This window comes from Podarcis gaigeae, assembly GCF_964106915.1.
Source record: "Podarcis gaigeae genome assembly, chromosome: 15".
NCBI lineage: Eukaryota > Metazoa > Chordata > Lepidosauria > Squamata > Lacertidae > Podarcis > Podarcis gaigeae.
Window position 1 is genome coordinate 35,462,784 of NC_139692.1, and position 22,262 is coordinate 35,485,045.

At 44.4% G+C, this 22,262-nt stretch overlaps 1 protein-coding gene across 10 annotated transcripts in view; it reads left to right on the forward strand.

Annotated features, from left to right (window-relative positions):
• The window catches only part of AUTS2 (activator of transcription and developmental regulator AUTS2), a 676,911-nt gene that overhangs the window by 600,663 nt on the left and 53,986 nt on the right, over positions 1-22,262 (forward strand). For all 10 annotated transcript variants that reach the window (XM_083714336.1, XM_083714341.1, XM_083714339.1 and 7 more), the window contains one exon: positions 8,679-8,727. In XM_083714336.1, coding sequence (XP_083570462.1) covers positions 8,679-8,727 — 49 coding nt within the window. The remainder of the gene's footprint in view (positions 1-8,678; positions 8,728-22,262) is intronic.

Sequence of the window (22,262 nt, forward strand, 5' to 3'; positions counted from 1 at the left end):
CACCCATCAGGGGTGTCATTGAATCATAGAATCTTAGAGCTGGAAGGTACCCCATGGGTCATCTAGTCCAACCCCCTGCAATGCAGGAATCTCAGCCAAAGCATCGATGACAGATGGGCATCCAACCTCTGCTTAAAAATCTCCCAGGGAGGAGAGTCCAACACCTCTCGTGGGAGTCTGTTCCACTGTCAAACAGTTTTTACTGTCAAAAAGTTTTTCCGTATGTTTAGTTGGAATCTCCTTTCTTGTAACTTGAAGCCATTGGTTCAAGTCCTACCCTCCAGAGCAGGAGAAAACAAGCTTGCTCCCTCTTCCATGTGACAGCCCTTAAGATATTTGAAGATGGCTATTGTATCTCCTCTCAGTCCCCTCTTTTCCAGGCTAAACATGCCCAGCTCCTTCAAGGCTTGGTTTCCAGGCCCTTGATCATCTTGGTCGCTCTCCTCTGTACATGTTCCAGCTTGTCAATATCCTTCTTAAATTGTGGTGCCCAGAATTGGACACAGTATTCCAAGTGTGGTCTGCCCAAGGCAGAATAGAGTGGTCCTATTACTTCCTTTGATCTGGACACTATACGTACTTCTGGTGATGCATCCTAAAATAGTGTTAGCGTTAACTTGAATAAAATATGGAGTGGGGAGAGGTAAACCATGCGCCACATAACTGATCACATGTTGGGGCATACCCACACTATTTGAATGACAATGCCCATCAACTTGGGGGAGGGCAGCCCCTCAACTATTTTATGGGGGGGTAAAGGGACCTCAGCCCCTAGGAATTGGCTCCTATGGCACCCATAGAAAACTCTAGCTCCCAGGATTCATTGGTGTGTTGGGTGGCGGAGAAACCCAGAGTGTTCACATGGTATTGTAGTGCTTTAAATGTAAAGTGTAGATCTGACAGCCTGGAGTGCTCAGTTGGGCAGAGCATGGTGCTGATAATGCCATGGATGCTGGTTTGACCCCCGTTTGTGACAGCTGCATCTTCCTGCTTTGCAGTGGGCTGGATGACCCTCAGGGTCCCTTCCAATTCTATGATCTACGTGGCCTTAGGTGCTTTTTGACTCAAAGACACTTTGGGTGTATTACTTCACTTCCTCAACCCACTTCTCCGGCTTGGGGAGGGGGGGGGCTTCTGCTAAATTATTTTCAGGGATTCGTCGCGCGCGGGGAGATTTTCTGCCACGCGGGCGCCAGCTGCCTTACAGTCATCCCGCCGGGAGCTGTTTCCAACGAAACTCCGGGCTGCAGCCGGACTGGGGAGGCGCGCGGCGCAGCCAAGCGGCGGAGGCGGGGAAGCGGGAGGCGGAGCCTGCGCCGGGGCGGAGCGGGCGGGCGGGCGAGGCGGCGCTGCTGGCTGGCGGTGGGAAAGCAGCCGTGCCAGATTGCGGAGCCGTCGGAGGGAGCGGGCGCGCGGCAGCCGGCGGACAGGCGTTGCTTTTTTCCTCGGCGGCTTCTGCTCCGGAGCCCCAGGCCGTCCGGGGAGGGGGGGCGCCTTCGCTTTGGGCCACGCTTTTGGACTTTCTGGATTATGGGATCGCTCCGCTGCCGGCGCGCCTCGGTGCCCATGGAATTCACTTGAAGCGGGGAGGGGGGCAGCTTGGAGAGGCGCTTTGTGTGCGCGAACAAGAGGCGGTGGATCTGCGAGCTCCTTTTCTCTTCCCTTCTGGAGGAGGAGAGGCAACCACACGGGAACAGTCGACGCCGCCGACGCCGCCGTCTTTGGGCGCCCGGAGCCTCTCCAAAGCGCGCGGTGCCAAAAGGGGTTCTTTGCGCCCTGGGCGCACATGCTTCCCTTTCTCCTGCCGGCTGGAATCTCCCAGCACGGCCCCTGATTTCCACCCCAGCCCCTCCTCTTCCTTTAGCCGCTTTAGCCCTTCGGCGGCTTCTTCCTCCCTAACCACCGAAGGACCGGCGATTACGCCCCCCACACACCCCGCAAAGCCACTCCGTCGCAACAACTCTTCCTCCCGGAATGGCCGTGCACTCTGGAAGACCTACAACAAGGAAAGGCTCGCTCTTGGATGGAATAGTTTGGTTTTTCTTTTGGGAATAAGCGTTTCTTCTGAGCAGACGGATCCGAGTTTGTCGGAGACTCAATCTCCACCACGCCCCTCTAAAAAACAAAACAAAAAACACCATGAACTTGGTTGCTGTCAATTGGGGTTAACCCTTTGCGCGATCAGGTAAATTTGCCTCATGCAATTGCGCTCGGGGCAAAATTTGAACGACCCGCTAGGTGTGGTGCGTTTCTGTGTATCTGTGTGGATTGTACCTTTGCTTTCTTTAACACACCGTTTGTGTCTGGTGAGAGGGAGGCTTACTTGGTTTAGTACAGTGTGTGTGTGTGTGTGTGTATGGAGGCAGCGGCTTCGTGCATTGAAAGTTGCCCCCCAGACCTGCCACAAACCATGGTCTTGCGGAGGCTGTGGTTGCTGTGCTTCTCTCCCCCTTGTTTTCTTCTTGGAATCAGAATTCCTTGTGGCTAGCTTGGAGTCCACGCTGAAATGGCGCAAGTTGAAAGGATGGGGGATGTGCCTTTTTGCCCACCACCCTCAAGAAAAATATTCGTGGTGGTGGGGAGGGCTGGGCAGGTTTGTCCCACAGCCACAAGCCTGTCATATCACCTCTGTCCCTTCCTCATCTAAAAGAAAACAAAGCCAATCCAATCCATCAGTGCAGAAGAGGGTGTCCTCTTTCGTTGGGAAAACAACAACGTCCCAAAGTCTGTTTGGGAACAGTGTTCCAGTATCTGGAGGGCTCTTGTTGAGTAGATGAGTGAACAGTTTCCATGTCCTGGCTTACTGGCTTTAAAAATAATTGAAGGGAGAAACTTAATTTCTTTCTCTGTCCTGTTGTGCATGAGCGTGGAACCTGGATTGGGAAGGTTTCGGAGACCGAATGAGTTTGACATCCGCAAATCTCTCTCTCTCTCTCTACCTGATGGCCTTGGTGGCGGTTTCCTTTGGGTGAACTGTCCCCACCCTCAGTGTATATGGCATGCATATCCTCATTATGATACCATATTGCTGCTGTTACATCCTGATTGAGGCTAGGCTGGTGTTGTGCAAAAGGAATTAACTCCAAAGTGGTCCCCCTTCTTTCCTTTTCACTGGTGCTTGCCTATGGAAGGTACATAGCAATAAATAAATAAATAAATAAATAAATCGCTGTTGCACTCCCACCCAAAATAGTATTTCTCTTGCATCTCCACGTAGCCTGTCAAGCACACTACATTGTTATGGGGTGATCTCACTGCAGGCTTTCCTGCCTGGTGTGGGCACCTCTTTTCAAAATTTAGTTCATGGCTTTTCTATCTTGCCGTTCCTCAGACCTGCTTTGTTTTCAGCCAAGTTGCCTTATTGAATGTTTTTCAGACCATGCTGGTCAATCCCCCTGCTGTTTGGGTCTTCCGATGTAGATAAACACAGCGGCTATCCTCTGGCACAGCGAAAAAGGGGTTCTTGTTGTTGCTGCTGCTGCTACTTACTCCTTTTATCTTGCTTAACCTCCAAGAAATCCAGGGGGAGACACAAAACACACACTTACTGTTGCTCCCTTCCTAGTCCTCACAATACCCCTGTGAGGTAGGTTAGGTTGAAAAAGAGGTACCGGCTGACCCAACATCTCCCAGTAGGCTTTGTGACTGAGCAGTGATTTGAAGCAAGGTCAAAATGTAGAGTTCTCTTCCATACACCACAATGGCCTTCTTTTTTGACATTCACTTGGGCTGTGTGGATGGGTCATTTTCTCTCACCAGAGACTGGATTATGGTATGGTAAAGTACCATCACCCTCAATATGTTGGTGTCCTTGCAGCGGTCTTGCAGTGAGATATATGTATACATATATCTCCTGACCTGCTGTGGGTCTCTTGGACCAGATATATGTCCACAGAACATGTCGTATGCCTGCTTTCAGGTCTCTAAAAACAACCAGAACTTCCATTGTCTCTGCTTTGCCTCCATCTGTGTGGTGTCGGAAGAACGGGGTGTCTGAGGAACGGAGAGGCTGCTTTCTTGCTCTCTGGGATGATGGTTAGGATTGTGAAAAAATAGATCCCTGGGTTGGGAGGATGAATGGAAAAGCAGCTGGGTGTTGCTCCCCCCCTCCCAGTTTTGTGCTCATGGGCCGAGAGCAGGGGAAGAGGATCTCTGCGCACTCAGCTAATAGGTTGCAGCGTGCAGAGTCTCTGTTCTGCGAGGGCAGGCTTTCCTTGATGCAAAGCAGTCTCTCGGCCCCTAATTATGGCTTGGAGGATTCTCTCTTTCTCCCCCCCCCCTTTAGGCGGGAGGTGGCTTGCGGTGGCTGGATCCCGCTTTCAAAAAGCCTTTCATGTCAGAGCTGATGTTTTTGCAAGTGCCTGGCCTTGGTTCATGCCAAGAAAGCAAAACGCCAACCCCTTTTCTGTCTGGACAGGAAATATTTTTTGAGTAATACATCCCCCTGTATGGCAATAAATTCCTTGATGGAAGAGAGGAGGAACTGATTTTCCTTAGCCTGGAGGTTTGCTGACTTTTAACGTTTGGAGTCCAAGGGGAATGAAGGAGGGGGGTGCTTGGGAGCTAAAAGGTTTAACCTTAAAGGCAAGGAGAAAATGAAAGAGGGAGGGAGGGAGATGGTGGCTCCCTCCCGAAACTCATCTTTGTCCGCACAATGTCTGTAGCCAGAAGAGCTGACGAGGCTTTTGTCAAAAGCGGTTTTTGATTGAAGGCACTGCTGGGGGAGCAAGGGCCATAGCTTGGGGGTAGAGCATCTGCCCCACATGAAGGAGGTCCCGGTTCAATCCCCAGGTAGGATTGGGAGAGACACTCCCTGTCTGAAATTCCGGAGAGCTGCTGCCAGTCCGTGTAAGCAGCACTGAGCCAGATGTACCCAATGGTCTGACTTAGGATGAGGCCGAGTCTTACGTTCCTTACCTCTGTCTGTCAAGAGACTTGCTTGTCAAAATGTATTTGAACTCGGCGTTAGCGCATCCGAACACACTTGGCTCCCCAGTGGCAAACAAGTGGGATGCGCGTTTTCCATCGCCTTTTGAAAGAAGGCCTTGAGAAGAAATGAAATGAAAGGGTTCCGTCCCCCTCCTGCCACCTTGCAAAAGAGGCCCTGTTTATTGGTCATGAAATCCTACCCGTGTCAGAATTATAATTTCCCATCTGGAAAAAATGGCGTTTGATAAATAGAACTTTGCAGATCCCATTGCCTGTTCCTCTCCTGGAGAGAGTAAATTTCCTCCTGCTGCTGCTAATAAATTGATTTCCTGCCCATCATCCCCCCATGCACCTCCCTATTTTTATTTCTTTTGTATATAAAAAACTTGAGTTCATTTGAAAGTGGGATCCATTTGACACCTTCTTATCTTGGCTTCTCCAGCTTCTCTTTGCTGAAGAAAATAGGAAATAATTCAGTATAAAAGGACAGAGTTTTGCACTCTGCAATTTGACTAAAGGAGAAATGAATCGGATCGTTTTTAAGGGAGTTCCCAAATGCCTCCTGTCCGTCCCCCGCTAAATAGTCCAAACAGAAGTTCAAGGCAAGTGTCCTCTTTCCTCTCAGGTGTTTTTTCATCTCAATAATTTATTTCTTAAATGGTGTTGGGGAGCTTGCTACTAAAAGTCGATATGACTCTGAGCGCAATGTTGACGGAATATCTGTTTTGTGTTGTGTTGTGATTTGCAAACATCCCAAGCAACCTCAGCAGCGGTATTGAGAAAGGGTTTCTGCCAGAGACTGCAGGAGTCTTCCATAGATAAATGGGGTTTTTCTTAATTATTTGCTGTCATCACAAACAGGAGGGAGCTCTCCCCCACTCCCCGAAGTAGTGTGGATGTGTTAAAGGCAAGTTACCTTGTGCATTCAAAGTATCAAAACACGGTAGCATAGCATTTATAATAATAAACCTTCCTTTAAACTATTGAAAGTTGCAAATTAAATAGGGGAGGAATGAGCACACAACATGCACTCAAAGCATTGTTTTGGATCTCTGAGGGAGAGCTGGATTCGAACGCATGGCAGCGGATGAAGCCAGTGTGGAAAGCTATTCTTTTGCGTCGCAGATCTGGTTGAATGGAAAGGTTAGGAAAGCAATGAGGAACCTCTCAAATTGGGTGAAACTGGGTGACTCCTCTGCTCTTGAAGGCAAACTTCTCTCTGGTTGATTTGCTTGGCTGTTCTGCAGGATGAATCTGTCTGCAGGTAACACACCCAACATTTGTAATGGGGGTTGGAATGTATTTTGTATTGCTGTGTCCTAAACACAAGGAGTTTTAATCTGCTGAAATCACTTCAGAATACTGAGACTAAAGCCTTAACGAAACAACACACCAAATGAATGAATGAATGAATTAATTAATTAATTTATTTATTACGGTCATAGACCAGAAAAAACAACAACAATAGTTTACAAGGGGAGTAATGGTGTCAATTAAAAATTGTAAAATTATACATAAAAGCAATACACATATGCACACACACACACACACACACACACACACGCACACACGCCACCATATGAAGAATTGCCAGTAAATAAAAACATTTTTGGTCTTTTCGGTCGGCTTTTCAATGATAAAGGATGCAGTTCTGTGTAAATTTATTTCAGTGTGATCCCTGTTAGAACTTACCTATAAGTTAACATGTGTAGGGTCAGCTATAGAAACAAGTAGCTAGTATCCCTGATGTTCACAAATGTATGAGTGTGGCTTTAATTTCTTCATACGCTACATATTAACATTCAATTTAACTTACCATTTATCCATTGTTTGCAGACGCATAGAGCACAAATAGCTGGCTTTTGTCGAGTTCTTAATTTGTTTTTCACATGCACAAAGCTTTCTCTTTCTCTCACACTAATTGCTAGCAGGAAATCTTAATGGCTGGAATGGCATCTTTTCCCACTCATGAAAGCAATTTCCTGTGAGCATATAGATGGTGGATCTTGACTGCAGCTATGCTTGTGAATCTCTTAGGCTTTGGAACGTAATCTGGCGGCCGCAGAAGCCGTTAAATCTGAGCCCCACAATATACTACTACCTGACATATTTTGCATTAGTAAACGTGTTCCATGAGTGAAAGAAGAGGGTTCAAATGAGAAGGCAATTGTGAATTACAAGACTGGTTAGAAAGAGAGACTATATTCCTGTGGCTACAACCATGGGAGCCTGCCGTTTGGTGTGTATGCTTATTCTACTGAAGAGAGCGGGACTCACTTTCAGAAAACATGCACAGGATTGCACTATGACAGGGCTAGTCAATGTGCTGTCTGGATTCCAACTCTTGCAAGTCCCAAGCAACATGGCTAATGGCCAGCGATGCTGGTTGTGGCTGAAGCTGCTGGGAATTATAGTCAAAACATTTACTGAGCACCAGGTTGGGGAAGACTGTGCTAACAAATTAGCTGGATGCCTGTTGTTTGGCAAAATATCCTAAAACGTGTGCGTTTGCTTATCAATTTGCATAGATTTGCTGAATGGAGACTGCTTTTCTCTTTTTATTTTCGGGGGGGGGGGGTTGCTTTTCAGGAAGTCTTTAGAGAGATTTAAGAGGTGAGATTAGTGTTCAGGTGGCTTCCAGTCTGCTTGTATAATGTCGAACAGCAAATGAGCTCTCTTGTAAACAAAGCTCTGGAATGGCTGATTAAAACCATTTGTATTTATTTCAAATTTGGCATCATGACTAAGAAACACACGCAATAGTATTTTTATTGTTATAATAGTAGTTATCAATTCAACTGAGAAAAGTGGTTTTTCATCCTGCTTATTTTGACCAAGATTAATGCATCATTGAGACGGTGGCAACTGTTTGCGGCTTGGTCTGATAAAACATCCCACAGACGCTCTGAAATGTTCCAAGTTTGGTTAATGAACAGGTACTAAGGCAGAGATGGGAAAGCCACTGTTTTCCTATCCTTGGCCTAAGATGTCTTAAAGGAAGTCAAGGAGTTTGTATGAAGAACCCGTTGTGGTTGTTTGTGAGATCAGATTATCATCGGCGTGGAAATTTAAATCTGTGCTCAGTTGTGAGCAGGCTAAACATGCCTCTGTCTAACCTACTTCAGAGGGTGTGCCTTCAGATGGATAGCCCCCTGTATGCCTTCTCAGATCTGCTTGGATGGAACGGGATACAAATGATCATTGCCATATCTCTCTCGGATTGCAATGTGGTTTGTAATTGCTTAGAGTTCGTATTGTACTGAGAAAACACACACACACACACACACACACACACACACACAATATATATATGTTTGTGTGTGCGTGCATGTTGCTGCTGATTTGAATATGCAACAATTAAAAACAGACCCGCAGAAATATTCAGCATTCTCTCCCTAAACCCCAGAAAACACTACCAGATCTACTGTAGGAATTAAGACATGGCCAAATAGCACCATCTTCTGGGCATTTAGGGTTTGAGATCCGTATTTCACTCTCCTCCACCAAAATTTATTTCTGTCCATAGCTGTTAATTTTTCCCTTTTCTTGCGAGGAATCCTATTCGGAATAAGGGGATTTCCATTAAAAAAAGGGAAACATTGACAGCTATGTTTCTGTCTGTGACTTAAAATATCTTGTTTGTGCCCTTGAAGTGTAAAACAATAAATATCCCCCCTCTACACTACCTTCATGTTGGTATATACTTGACTTAACAATCTAATGTGTATTTCTTTTCAATTGTTTTTTAGGTCTCCGACTCCAGTTCTGAAAAGTTGTTCAACACTGTTGCAAACAAAGGTAAGAGTATAATCTTCCCAGATCTGATTCCAGGCCTGCCTGCTTGCTGCATCACATCTTTGTACGTGCAGTCATAAATTAAACCAAAGGTTTTGTGCTCAGAACCTCTAGTATTTCCTGAGACTCTCCAAGCTGTTTGGTATTTTTTAGCTATTCTGCCGAAAAAGTATTTTTTAAAAAAACATTAGAAATCTACCCAACACACCAGCACCACACATATATTTTAAACATGATGGTGCCAGTATAACAGTCATGGCTCCCCCCCCCAAAAAAAAGGCATCATGGGAGCTGTAGTATTATTAGGAGGCCCCTATCCCCCTCATAGAGCTGCAATTCCCAGAGTTTCCTGGGAAGAGGGATTGTTAAACCACTCTGGGAATTGTAGTTCTGTGAGAGAAATAGGGGGTCTCCTGGAAACTCAGCACCCTTAAGAAACTACAGTTCCCAGCTGTGACTGTTAAAGTGGGTATCATAGTGCTTTTAATGTCTGGTGTGCATGAAACCTTTCATAAATTATATCTGAATGGCCAGGCATGAATTCATAATATGTTCAGAGACAGCATTAAAAAGGCTTCAGTTTTGAGCTCATTTCAATAACGTGTCAATTTGGGGAATGTTTCAATATGCTTTGCCTCTTGATCAGCTTGTGTGATGGATACAGAATTATGAATAGCCAGTTTGTAGGGCAGGCAGTTAGTGGGACGCGGGTGGCGCTGTGGGTAAAAGCCTCAGCGCCTAGGGCTTGCCAATCGAAAGGTCGGCAGTTCGAATCCCCGCGGCGGGGTGCGCTCCCGTTGCTCGGTCCCAGCGCCTGCCAACCTAGCAGTTCGAAAGCACCCCCGGGTGCAAGTAGATAAATAGGGACTGCTTACTAGCGGGAAGGTAAACGGCGTTTCCGTGTGCAGCTCTGGCTCGCCAGAGCAGCGATGTCACGCTGGCCACGTGACCCGGAAGTGTCTCCGGACAGCGCTGGCCCCTGGCCTCTTAAGTGAGATGGGCGCACAACCCCAGAGTCTGTCAAGACTGGCCCGTACGGGCAGGGGTACCTTTACCTTTACCTTAGGGCAGGCAGTTACTGTTACATGATACCTGGAATGTGCGTGGTACCTGCATCTTTGTTTGGTGGGATCAGTCAATAAGAGGCAGACAGAAACATAGTTTTAACAAATTCCATTAATTCCTTCCAAATGTTTGTGTTTATAATGGAGATCATAGCAAGCATTGCAGTGGTGCTTTGTAGGGTCGGAATTTTGCATGCAGTGTTCTGATTTTTGATTATGATAGTCTGGAGGCTGGTTAATTCATGTGGTGAGACTCTTTTTAACCTCTGGTTTTCTCATCTCTCGTGGATTTTGTTGAGCCAACGAAGTAGCATAGAGAGGGCATTCTTTCGCGGAGTATTGTATCCTGAAAAAGCCTGGCAGCCTTTGTAGAGGTGGGGCTGCATCTTAATGGTGGAATGCTTTGCTTGATCCCTAGTAGCTTCAGTTTAAAAGGATCAGGTGATGGGAAGGGCCCTTCCACATGAAACAAAACACAGGAGAGCTATGGGCAATCGAAGTAGACAAGATGCCCATAATCTACTCTAGGTGAACCAGTGACCTGTCTCAGTAGAAACTGGATTCATACCTTGAGATGTCTACCACAGGCAATGCCAGGAACAGCGAATGCACAATTTATTTAAGGGCAGAATAAGCTTAGCTTATATACTTAAAACTGCCGAAGCCATGCGGAAACACCTTCTTCTTTTTGGCCAGAAGTTCCTCTTCTTCACCTTTAACTTTGGGCAGGTCATGCTTCGTCATATCATTCTCTCAGATACCCCTAAACTGCTCTTGGTTTTGAACCTGTTAGTTACTGAACTAGGGCAGAAGCATAAATGAATGATCGTTGTATAGTAGATAAGAACTAATCACCTCCTACAAAGAAACTGCCACAGATACCGGATGTAAACAAGGAGCAATGCATGTGTTGTGCTCATTCGACATTATTATTATTATTATTATTATTATTATTATGTCTGATGGGGAATTTGTGCAGTTGCAAGATCTGCTGAAAGAAAACCCTGGGCTTTCATTGCCCTTGTGTTGAAGGACTTTGTCCATAATTTTTAAGCAAAATGTTATTTCTTTGCAAAATGGTACAAAAATGTACTTTGGGTTATCGGGGTGTGTGTGTGTGTGTGTGTGTAAGTGTTGAAAAATGTAATTATAACCCTTCAGCTATCACAGACCTTGAAAACCATAACACAACCACAGATATTTCTTATCTTCATATTTGGGGGTAATGGGGATTGCAGTTAAAAATGTCCTGGCATTCGTGTGGAGACAGGTGTAGAGTCTTACTGCAGTTACGTTCACACACACACAGATATATATATATATATATATATATATATATATATATATATATTCTGTAATTTGTGACCATGAGCTATTTGGGCTTTTTCAACACACACATCACTTGCTTCTAAGGTGATATGTAAATATTTCTGTGCAACAGAGCACATGCTCTTAATTGCAGTCACTCTTATCTCATGGATCATATGTCAGCCTTTTCAACACTATGGTTCCTTTCTCTCCCTCCCACTTTCACATGCCCCCCCCCCCAAGTCAGAAGGTCAAACCCTGTACTTGGAGATAGGAGAGGGGTCTGCAAAATTTAGCTCAGCTTATTAGCCCTAATGTTCTTGCAGATGTTCTGATTGGGGAAAGAGGCAAAGGGCTCTGTGGTAGAGCATCAGCCTGGCACTATTAGTATTTATAAAATTTCTATATTGCCCTTCATCCAAAGATCACAGAGGGCAGTGTACGATATAACCCCCCCAATACATACCATAATAACAAATAGGAACGATACCCCCCTCACATGGATGGTTCAAGCTCTGGCATCTCCAATTTGGACTTGAAATGTCCCCTGCCTCCAAGAATGGTGTAGGAATGCAGGATTGTGCTAGGTGCGTGGAACCTACAAGAGTAGGTTGGCACTGCTGATGGTCATAATGACTGGGTTGGGGAAGCTTGGTCAGAACAGAAATGAAAAGGGCTTTTGGTTTCCAGAATAGCTTGAGAACCATGGATGGATGCTCGGCTGAGATCTTTCTAAATATTCCCTCTCCAAGGGAGGTGTGTGTGTGTGACACCTTCTCCATGGGGGGCTCCCTGTTTTTGGAATGCTCTCCCCGGCAAGACACACCTGGCGCCATCACTACCTGTTTTTAGACACCAGGCAACAACACTTTTATTTACACAGGCCTTTGGGTCTTAATTTTCTCCTTATGTTTTAGTGGGGTCGAGTTGAGTTGGATCTTCTTTCTTATACATATTTTTGAGAGCCTTACAGTTGTTCCTAATCTTGTTTTCGTGAGTTCCTTTGAGTTTACCTTTCGGGGTGTGGGCGTGGCAAGATGAATGCTTCATTGACACGGAAACCTAATTATTTCTTGATTTAAGTCATTATCCCTCTGAAGTCTGCAATCGCAACCCTATGCATATCTCTGTAAAACTCCAATGGAATGGATGGGTCATGCTTCCCGTCTAAAAGAAATGTGGGTTAGCAAACAGATCAGTTAGTTGTTAGGAGTATGCAAGGGGGAAAGCTTTTTATTTTAACACTGTCACTTTCTACTATTTAGATACTGGTCTTCTGGTGCTATTATATGTGATCCATATTTCTTACCGGCATATTTTTAAAGAGTGACTAAGTTGTGATGGATTTATTTTATTTTATTTTTTGTTCTCATACGTGATTCATACTGCTTACTGGCTTATTTTTAATGTGTAGCTTGTGTTTTGTGGTGGATTATTCTGTGTGCACTCCCACCCCCACCCCCCGGCCAGTGTCTCTCTCTAGCCTTAGGAATAGATGCAAGGCTTAATGCTCAAGCCCACTCATTAGGTCTGTGATCCTCTTGGCAATTACGCTGCTCCTTCTGAAATGACTTTGATGTATATTGAATTATATCTATTTTTAATTGCATAATGGAGCACTGGTCCTGTTTCATGTATTAGCATCCCTTTGAAGTTCTGAACTAAGGGATTTCCCCCTCCCTACCCCTTTTTAGAGGGATGGGGGAGATAGAGTGGTGGGGGAGCTAAATAGATTTATTTGTCTTGGCATACACAGATGAGCTTCTTCTTACATTGAGAAGAGGTCAAAATCGGGGATGGCAAGTGGGGTGGGTGGGAAGGCTGTATTTGTTCAAACAGGTCAAATCTACCCACTCTATGCCCCCCAGTAAACATGGTGAGTGCATCTCTATTTTGCTAATGCCTTCTTTTGAGTGTGTGGAATGCAAGGATGCCTAATCTTGAGAAAGGAGTCAAACAGAAATGGAAGCCACATTTCGGAGGAAGAGACAGTGACCAGGGAGAAGGCGCTGCTCTCCTTCAGATGAAGAGCAGGCAGTGATGGATAGAGAGGGGGCACATTTCCCCCTTTCTCCTTTCTTCCCCCTTTCTCCTTATTCTCTCCCCCACCCCACCTCAGGTTCTTATTTTGTTTACTTACTTAGTTTGATTCATGCCATCTCTTTGTTTGTGAATGAACCTCACATTGACAGGGGAGACTTGCTTCTCCTGGGTCTTTTGGGGGTTTGTGCTGGGGTGATTTAGTTCCCATGAAAGGATTAAGGATTCCTTTGTGTTAGCCTAAAGTCAACACGAGGTCTTTCTTTGCCTTTTGCTTGGGAAGCTGTACACAAATAAGCTGCTTCTTTCTTTCTTTCTTTCTTTCTTTCTTTCTTTCTTTCTTTCTTTCTTTCTTTGCCAATGGCAGATTACGATTTTGCTGCTGATTTCCATCGAAATGGCGACTTTTCTTCTTGGCCGCCAGAATTTCCATCTTTGTGCCATTAGCTAATTCCTGTTGGGTACATGAATGACCAGGAAAGAATCCATGAAAATCCAGGTGCTTCAAAACCAGGCTGACTCCATTTTTACTACCAAGCGAGATTAAGAGGAGAGAGAGCGGCTCCCCCCCTTTTTTTTCAAAGCATAAGGGAGCAGTTTTGTTGTAAAGGATTAGAATTCCAGCTGTCAGGAAGCAAACCCAGGGAGAGATGTGCTTCTTCTTGCCCTCCATGGGTAATTGCTTCCAGGTAGGTGTAGGGGGCTTGGAATGGGGTAGATATTTGTCTTGCAGTTTTCAGCTCTGTTTCTCTCTCTTCTCCTATCCCATATTGCATGGAGAAGCTTGCAGTTTGTGTTTGAAATTCAAGGCCTCTTTGAGTTAGCTTTTATGTCCAGAGGTAAGTAAAACAGCTACAGGAGAGATCACATTTGCTATGGGTGTTTAATGAGAGTACAAGTCTTTGTTCTTCTTCTTTTCTTGACTGATGGATTAAGTATGTGTCTCTTTCTGCTTTAGATCATAGTAACATAAGAAATACAATGGTCCGTCTAACTCAGAACTGCCTACACCAGGAGTGGTGGCTAACCTTCAGGTGTTGTTGGACTGAAACATACCTAATCTATCACATATGTCCAGTGCTCAAAAGCTTAAATTGGCTATCCCTATGCTTTCCAGCCAGCTTCAAGGTTCTCATATTAATTTATAGGGCCCTTAGCAACTTAGCTGCAGGATACCTTAGGAACAAGCTTATATCCTTGCTTGGTCTTTGAGGGAGTCACTGTTAGTGGTCCCCGTGGCTCATTTCCACCAGGAGCTGTGCTGCATTCAGTATTGTATGTCCAGTTTTATGAAACTTCTTCCAGATGAACTGCTAGCACCTACTGAATGCCTTTTCAAAATCATTATCCCAGCAAGTCTGATCTTACAATTTTAGCTGGTTTTTGTTTGCATCTTACCAAGTTTCTTGTATGCCGCTTAAATACCATCATAATTAAGTGGTATATAAATTGTCAACAATAATCACCTCCCATCATCCCTGGCCAGTGGCCAAGGTGACTAGGGCTGATCAGAGTTGGAGCTGTCCATCAACATCTGGGGGAAGCCATGAGTTAGCCATTCCTGGTGCTTGCTCACTGTGTTTGCCTCTATATAGTTCCATCCTTATTTCAGACATCATGATACTTTGATGTATTGTGATGTTTAGCTGGTGGTACATCGTGATGTTGAAAACAAGATGTTGCCCAGCTCTACTCACTGGCAGTATCTCTCCAACATTGCAGAAGGGTCTCTGTTCTATGCTGAAACATACCTTCCAATACCTGCAAGTTTTCTTATCCTTGTTCAGCCTAAACTGCAGCACTCTTCAGAATGTCTTTAGAATTTCATCAGGTGTGGGGCTTTGCTTACCAAGGTGTCCCCTCTTCCTAAGTTAAAAACAAACCCAACCTTTTCTTCACTGTGGCCAACCAGATGCATGTGAGATGCTAGAGAGGTCTTCTACCAAGTGCCTGAGATCAGTGTGTTCATTGATTTAGTTTTTAAGGGAAGTTCTTCCTTTTATCCCCACCTACAGTGTATAATCTCTGTACATTGGCTGCAGCCTTTTATACAGCTTGCCTAGTTAAATTGTTGTTAATATGATTTGCTGAAGCTGTTATTCTTCTGGATTAAGGGTCACCTTGTAATAATATTATATATAGTATATTGTAATAGTAATACGTAGATAACATTATCCTCAGTACATTTAGGGCTATGGTGCCAACTGGGAAGTCTGTCATCAGGGGCCTGCAATTCAATATGTAAAATGTAGCTTGTTCCTCTAGTCTGTTCCTCTAGACTTTGCATGGAAATTTGACACTTGGGGCATCCTTCAAGGTTTTGATCCAAATCATGTGGTGTCACTTTCTTTGGCGTAATTGAGTTCAAGTGCAGTGTCTCCGAAGCTGAAATAAACACCCTTCGATGTTTCAGACAGTTAAAGTGCAAAGCTCATGCATTTTAAATAAATAACTGGAGAGCAGTCTCTTAAACTGACAGCTCTGCTCTCAACTGGGTGAGGTTTTCGGTCTGTGTGCTGGGGTGCAGTTTCCCTTTGATTGAGAGCGTGTTTTGGTTGCGCTAGGGCTTTCTAAATGTTCGGCTTATGTTTACAGGAGGTTCATGTAAACTTTATGAATCCTTCTGCCCTGGTACATCAGCCATCTGTTAGCAAGATGCAAATCCCAGCTGAAAGACAGAGAGCATTGTGCTGAAAGGGGGGATCTTGTAGGGTGTGGATGTGTTTGAATACTTCTTGCTGGAGGGGGTGACTATAGGAGAAGAGGATTGTTGCCATCATGTTCTACTGTGGGCCTGCTAGAAACCTCTGTCTCACTGCTATGCTGGGCTAGATGGACTTTTGATTTGATCCAGCAGGGCTCTTATTTGGGCTGAGGCCAAACTTGTGGGAACAGTCTAGCTCTTTTGGCTATGGTTTCAAACAGTGTTAGAAATTAGCCAGGTGCCAGGTGCATTTTGCATGAATCCAGTTGGGACCATGTAGAGATCTCTGGATGCCAGGTTGATGACTGACAACTTCATTTTGCTGACTCCTCCAGCTTTCTTAAGCAGGCAAGCAGAAGAGCTTATTGCTTTTCTATTCCAACTTTTCTCCAAGAAGTATATGGTACATTCCTGCCTCAGTTGACCCCTACAATGACCCTATCAGGGAGGTTAAGAGGCTGTGACTGACTCCAGGGTCACCCAGTGAACTTCATGACTGAGGGGGGATTTGAACCCTGATCTCCCAGGTCCTATTCTGACACTCCATCCATTATACCATACTGGCTTCTAAGAGTTCTTCTGCTTTTGGTCAACTCTATAAATTCAGTAGATAAATATGAGAAAGCCAAATGTCAAGGATGTGAAATATTTTCCTTTGAATTCCTTTGAATTTGTTTGATTCTGGATTGTTTTATTAGATGTTTTAATGTGTTGTAAACAGCTTTGAATTTTTTTCTGTAAAATATAAAGTAATAATAGAAACGAATAACAATAAATGTCATTGTTAGAAAAGGGTGCCTAGACATTCCATTGCAGTCACCATAACCCAGGTTTAAGGTGCCATGTTGTGATTAGCTGATATATACAGTATCTGAATTTCTAATGCTGGTTTCAAAGTACTGGCAAATAGGAGAGTCTGATGGAACAGAGTGGCCTTAATGGCAAAGGGCAGGCATTATGTGATGGAACCCTTGGCTTCCATGTTACTTCTAACTATGGCTGCATTTGCACATGGGGTTCAGTGTGTTAGATTTCCCAGTTATAATGCTAGTACTTCGGCCCTGGTTTCTGACATTCCTTTCATACTTCAGTAGCTTGTTGTATTGATTTACAAAACCCTGAACAATTTTGGGTCAGGATATGCCAGGGATCACCAAGATTATCTGCAGGAGGATTGTTGATCACTTTCCAAGCTAGTAAGGTTCATTTGATATATAAAAAATCCGAGCCTTTAGTGGCATTAACCCAATATTGTGAAATGGTCTGCCAACAGAGATTCAACAGTCATCTTCTGTTTCAGATTTAAAATGCCACAGTGGTTAATTGATATGTGTTTTCAATGGTCTATAAATATGTTTTTATAAATAGATACATAGAATGTTCATATATGCATACTTTAGTATTTGCAATTTTGTACATGTTACTTGAAGCTACTAACATGAGATTGAGCAAACTGTGGGAGGCAGTGGAAGACAGGAGTGCCTGGTGTGCTCTGGTCCCTGGGGGTCACAAAGAGTTGGACATAACTAAATGAGTAAACAACAACATCACGTTACTTGTTTGGAGAAGTATGGATTTTGAAGGGTGGCTGTATTCCAACCCTGGAATGTGTGAATAGGGTAAACTTCCTTTAACTACAAACTTAGTTGAACCTCTCCCTGCATCCACAATCCTTATTCATGACCTTCTCCTGAAAAGACTGCAGTGGATCTCTCAACCTAGCAAATTGCTGTCCTCTCTATCCATTTCACAAAGGTTTTATTTCATCTAGTTTCACGACTGGGCATCCATTGTGAGCTCTCTCATTCTCTCTCTTTGTGTTTTAAACTGTGTCCTCTTCCCATGCTGAATCCCTCAACTTTGGAAGCCAGCCACTTGGCCAAACACACTCAGGAATTGCCAGATGGACTCAAACAGGTTTTTGTTGCAAACTCCCCACCCCCCTCCTTCTTGCTTGTTGACATCTTCTTTTTGCCATCAAAGAGACCATCCTGGATTGTTGCACTTTTGAGAACTGTGCGGCCTGGAAGCCAGAGAAACTCGAGAGCTCTGTGGCTCAGCTTCACAAACGCCAAATTCTCTTGGAATGGTAGCTGAAGTCCAAAATGCCTTGGCAACGGCACTGTCAGAAAAAGAGGTCAATTGGAAAGCCAGAAAACCTTAGCCAAACAAATTGCTAGTTAGGACTTGCAAGGATAACCGGTGGTTAGCAATGCTCAGGTGGAGTGCGATTATTTCCTCAATGTAACTTGAGAAGCTTTTCCTTTGATTTGCTTCTGTGCCTTGAGGGTTGTGAATGAATGAAGGTCAGAGAGGTTTTAATTGTGTCACACAGATGACTGGCCCTTCGGTGGCAGGGCAAATGACTTTGCATGGAAGTAGCACCAGCGACGTTGCCAGTTAAAGGGAGCAAGTGATATGAAAGACCTCTGTCCCAGGACTTGGAGAGTCATGGGGGAAAGGCCATGGCCCAGTGGTAGAACATCTACCTAGGATGCAGGTGATCCCAGATTCAGTCCCTAGCATCCTCAGCTATGGGTGGGAGACGCCCAAGCCTAAAATCCTGGAGAGCCTCTGCCAGTGCAGACATTACTAAGCTAGAAGGACCAATGGTTTGACTCTGTATAAAGCAGCTTTCTGTATTCATACATTCACTGTCAATCAGGTTAGGGTAGGCTTCTCAAAACTGGTGTCTACAGCTTTCATCAGCCCCAGGTACCATTTCCAGTGGTCTGGGATAATGGAAATCAAACAACATCTGAAGAGCACCAAGTTGGGAAAAGTTGGAGAAGGCAATATAGTGGGGTAGGAGAGCTTTAAAAAAATCACATCTGACAACCAATGGACCTTGGGTTTCAGATGTATATGGGTAGATGAGTCTTAAAAGCCCAGGACACAATTTTTCACAGTCCTCCAGCAGCTATGGTGGTTCATTTACTAGAAACAAAGCATTTAGCGCTAACTCTGGAAGTGTGTGCAGTGGTACCTCGGGTTACATACGCTTCAGGTTACAGACTCCGCTAACCCAGAAATAGTGCTTCAGGTTAAGAATTTTGCTTCAGGATGAGAACAGAAATCATGCTCCGGTGGCGCGGCAGCAGCGGGAGGCCCCATTAGCTAAAGTGGTGCTTCAGGTTAAGAACAGTTTCAGGTTAAATACGGACCTCCAGAACAAATTAAGTACTTAAACCGAGGTACCACTGTACTCGATTCTGACCAAACTAAGCCTCCTAGAGTAAAATATACATCAGGACATGCCCCTTTGGCTGCTGCGCGAGCTGGCAGATCCATGGGGCACAAATGCAACTGGACATTCTGTTTTGGCACCCTGAACCCAGTTTCCAGGCACCATGTAGCACCTACTATTCCTGTCCAGATTTGAACTCTGTGTTAAAGCCACTTTTGGGAAATCTAGTGGAAGTTTAGGGCTCATTTCTATGTGTCTGAGAGAAAAGGTTGCAACTTCCTTAACTTGGAAAATCATGAAAATTTTGTATTGATGATAGTTTGGTTTTTTACTTATTAAATTTCTCTACCACCCTTCGTCCGAGGACCACAGGGCAGTTTACAATATAAAAACACAAAAATACATAACATAATAACAAATGAAAACACCTCCCCCCCCCCAGTTTAAAAGGTTGTAGGTTGTTTAATTAGCCAAGGCCTGGGAGAAGAGGACTATTTTTGTGCTAGAAGTTCTGACCACTGAAAATTCTGCTCTGCTGCCCCCCGCTTTCCCTGGTTCCTGAAATTTGTGCTACGAGAACCAAAAACTTCATTTCTTCAAAACAAATGATTCCAAATGCTAGATTCTATGCTTAGTAGGGAGGGGAAAATCTGTCATTTTCAGCTCTCTGATTCTCAATTTTCTAAGGTTAAGTTCAGTTCCCTGCAACAATTTGTGATTTTTTTTAATCCTTGTGAAAATTCAATAGGATTTTAGTGTGATTTTCCCCCCTGAATGATCACATGTTTTAGTATGAAATTTTGGCTAATAATAATATACACTTTCTTGCAATCAATTTCCCCTAATACAATGAATTGTTTATGTTTTGGTTTTTCTAGCAATATATCCATTGTGCCTTCTCCCCGCCCCCCACCAATATATTCATTTTTGCCAATAATGTTTGGCTGTGCATACAATTCATATCATTGCACATTTCAAAGGAGAGATGTGTTTCATTTTGCATATTGGTACAAGAAACGAGAATTCGGTCGATTCTCATTAAAATGCTAACCAAATGGAACTTCTCCTCCCATCCCTAGTGCTCAGTGCTGAATTCTGCACTTGTAGGGGCTCCTTGTACTACAGATCATTTTGTTTTGACTTTGATTTCTCAGCACTGCTAAAAAGAGTTACTTCCTGGGGGGCGGGCAGTGGAGGCTAGTCCATTGGGGGTCCTTCTCTACCAACCTCAGCCTGCCCTCAACCAGCCCTCACCTGACTCCCATCTTACTTGCAAACCCATTCAGGAGGTAACTGAGCATGTCAGCTGCCCTCTCAGTTTCAGTGTATAAGTCAACAGGGAGAAGGATGGGGACAAAACTAGAATTAGCCAGCTCTGCCTGATGTTGGCTCTGGCTCCACTATTGGGAAGACTTCCTGCTTTCTGCCCCACCACTCCAATGGGCAGCATCCACCGCTGGTGGAGGGATCATACTGGGAATTATCAACAAGGGATGGACCTTACAGTTTGGCAAGCATGGAGCAAGGGGAGTATTGGGGTCCCTGAGCATCTGTATCTAGGAACCTGCTCTGTGTGAGTAGACTTCCTGCACAACTGTAAATCATCTTAAGCTGATGTGGGATGTGAAATGCTACCTGGGCCTTAATAAACACTGATGCAATCGGGGCTGATGTAGATGGATACCTGATATGCCACTCTTGCTGTGATAGCCACTGTTTGGGGATGATGGTAGTTGTAGTTGAACATCACCAAGAAGGCTACAGGTTGCTCATCCCTGCTGTACAGAATTGTGACCTTGATAGAGAAGTAATAAAACTCTTTATCTGTGAATTGCTGACAAAATACTTTAGATATTTGGGTCTTCTCTGCCTTGGTAGTAGTACAACATTTAGTCAAGCTTGTGTGTGTGTGTGTGTGTGTGTGTGTGTGTGTGTTTATGTATCTATACTACCATGAAGATTTAGTGAGAAATGGATGTTGTGATATCTGTTCTGATTTCTTAAGAATTTGAGCCTGTTGATTTTAGCCAAGTTGGTCTAATCTACTGCCAGCTAAAAAAAAAATAAAAAATGGTAATATTTACTAATGCATAATTTTTTATCTGTCCTGACGGCAGTGTTTATTTAAGAGATTAAGCTTTTATTTAACTTTCTCAGGAAAGACTTATCAACACCAGATTTTGTGTCTGTCTGTACAGAGTATAAACATTCTGAAAGCCCAGCTTGAAACATGATTGATTTATCAGGGTGCATCCAGATGGCCATTCCCCAAGTGGCTAATTCAGAGCTGTAGCACTGACAGGATGAGAATTATCTTGGAGAGCGGAGGACATCTTGCTCTTGGGCCTAGTAAGCCTCCTCCTCTTCATGAACCCACAAGGATTTCCTGTCCAGGTCCCAGTGAAGAGCCAATGAGACAGGATGCAGCAAAGCAGGCTAAAGGTTGCCATGCCCTCATGAACTCCTAATTTGCCTTCCTGCTAGTGAAATTCCTGGCTGGCTACTGTTCAAAAGCAACTGTCAACTGCCCTGTGATCTTGTGATGAAGGATGCAGGTGGCGCTGTGGCTAAACCACTGAGCCTCTTGGGCTTGCCAGTCGGAAGGTCAGCGGTTCGAATCCCTGCGACGGGGTGAGCTCCTGTTGCTCTGTCCAAGCTATTGCCAACCTAGCAGTTCGAAAGCACACCAGTGCAAGTAGATAAATAGGTACCGCTGTGGCAGGAAGGTAAACGGCATTTCCATGCGCTCTAGTTTCCATCACAGTGTTTTGTTATGCCAGAAGTGGTTTAGTCATGCTGGCCACATGATCCAGAAAGCTGTCTATGGACAAACACCGGCTCCCTCAGCCTGAAAGCGAGATGAGCGCCACAACACCATAGTCGCCTTTGACTGGACTTAACCATTGAGGGGTCCTTTACTTTTTACTTTTTAAATGTAAATCTAAACCTAAACAACAACATGGGACAGCTATATAAATTAAGCAGGTAAAAAATAATGGGGAAAGCAAAATGTCACTTAGAGAAGGATCTGAAATATTTTCCTTGAAAGCTGAATTTGTTTCATTTTGGATTATTTTATTTGATGTTTTAATGCAGGCATCCCCCAACTCGGCCCTCCAGCTGTTTTGGGACTACAACTCCCATCATCCCTATCATTCAACACAGAGGTTGTTATGTTCATAAGCACACACACATTACTTGCACTTAAAGCGGCACAACTGCCATGAAATCCTGG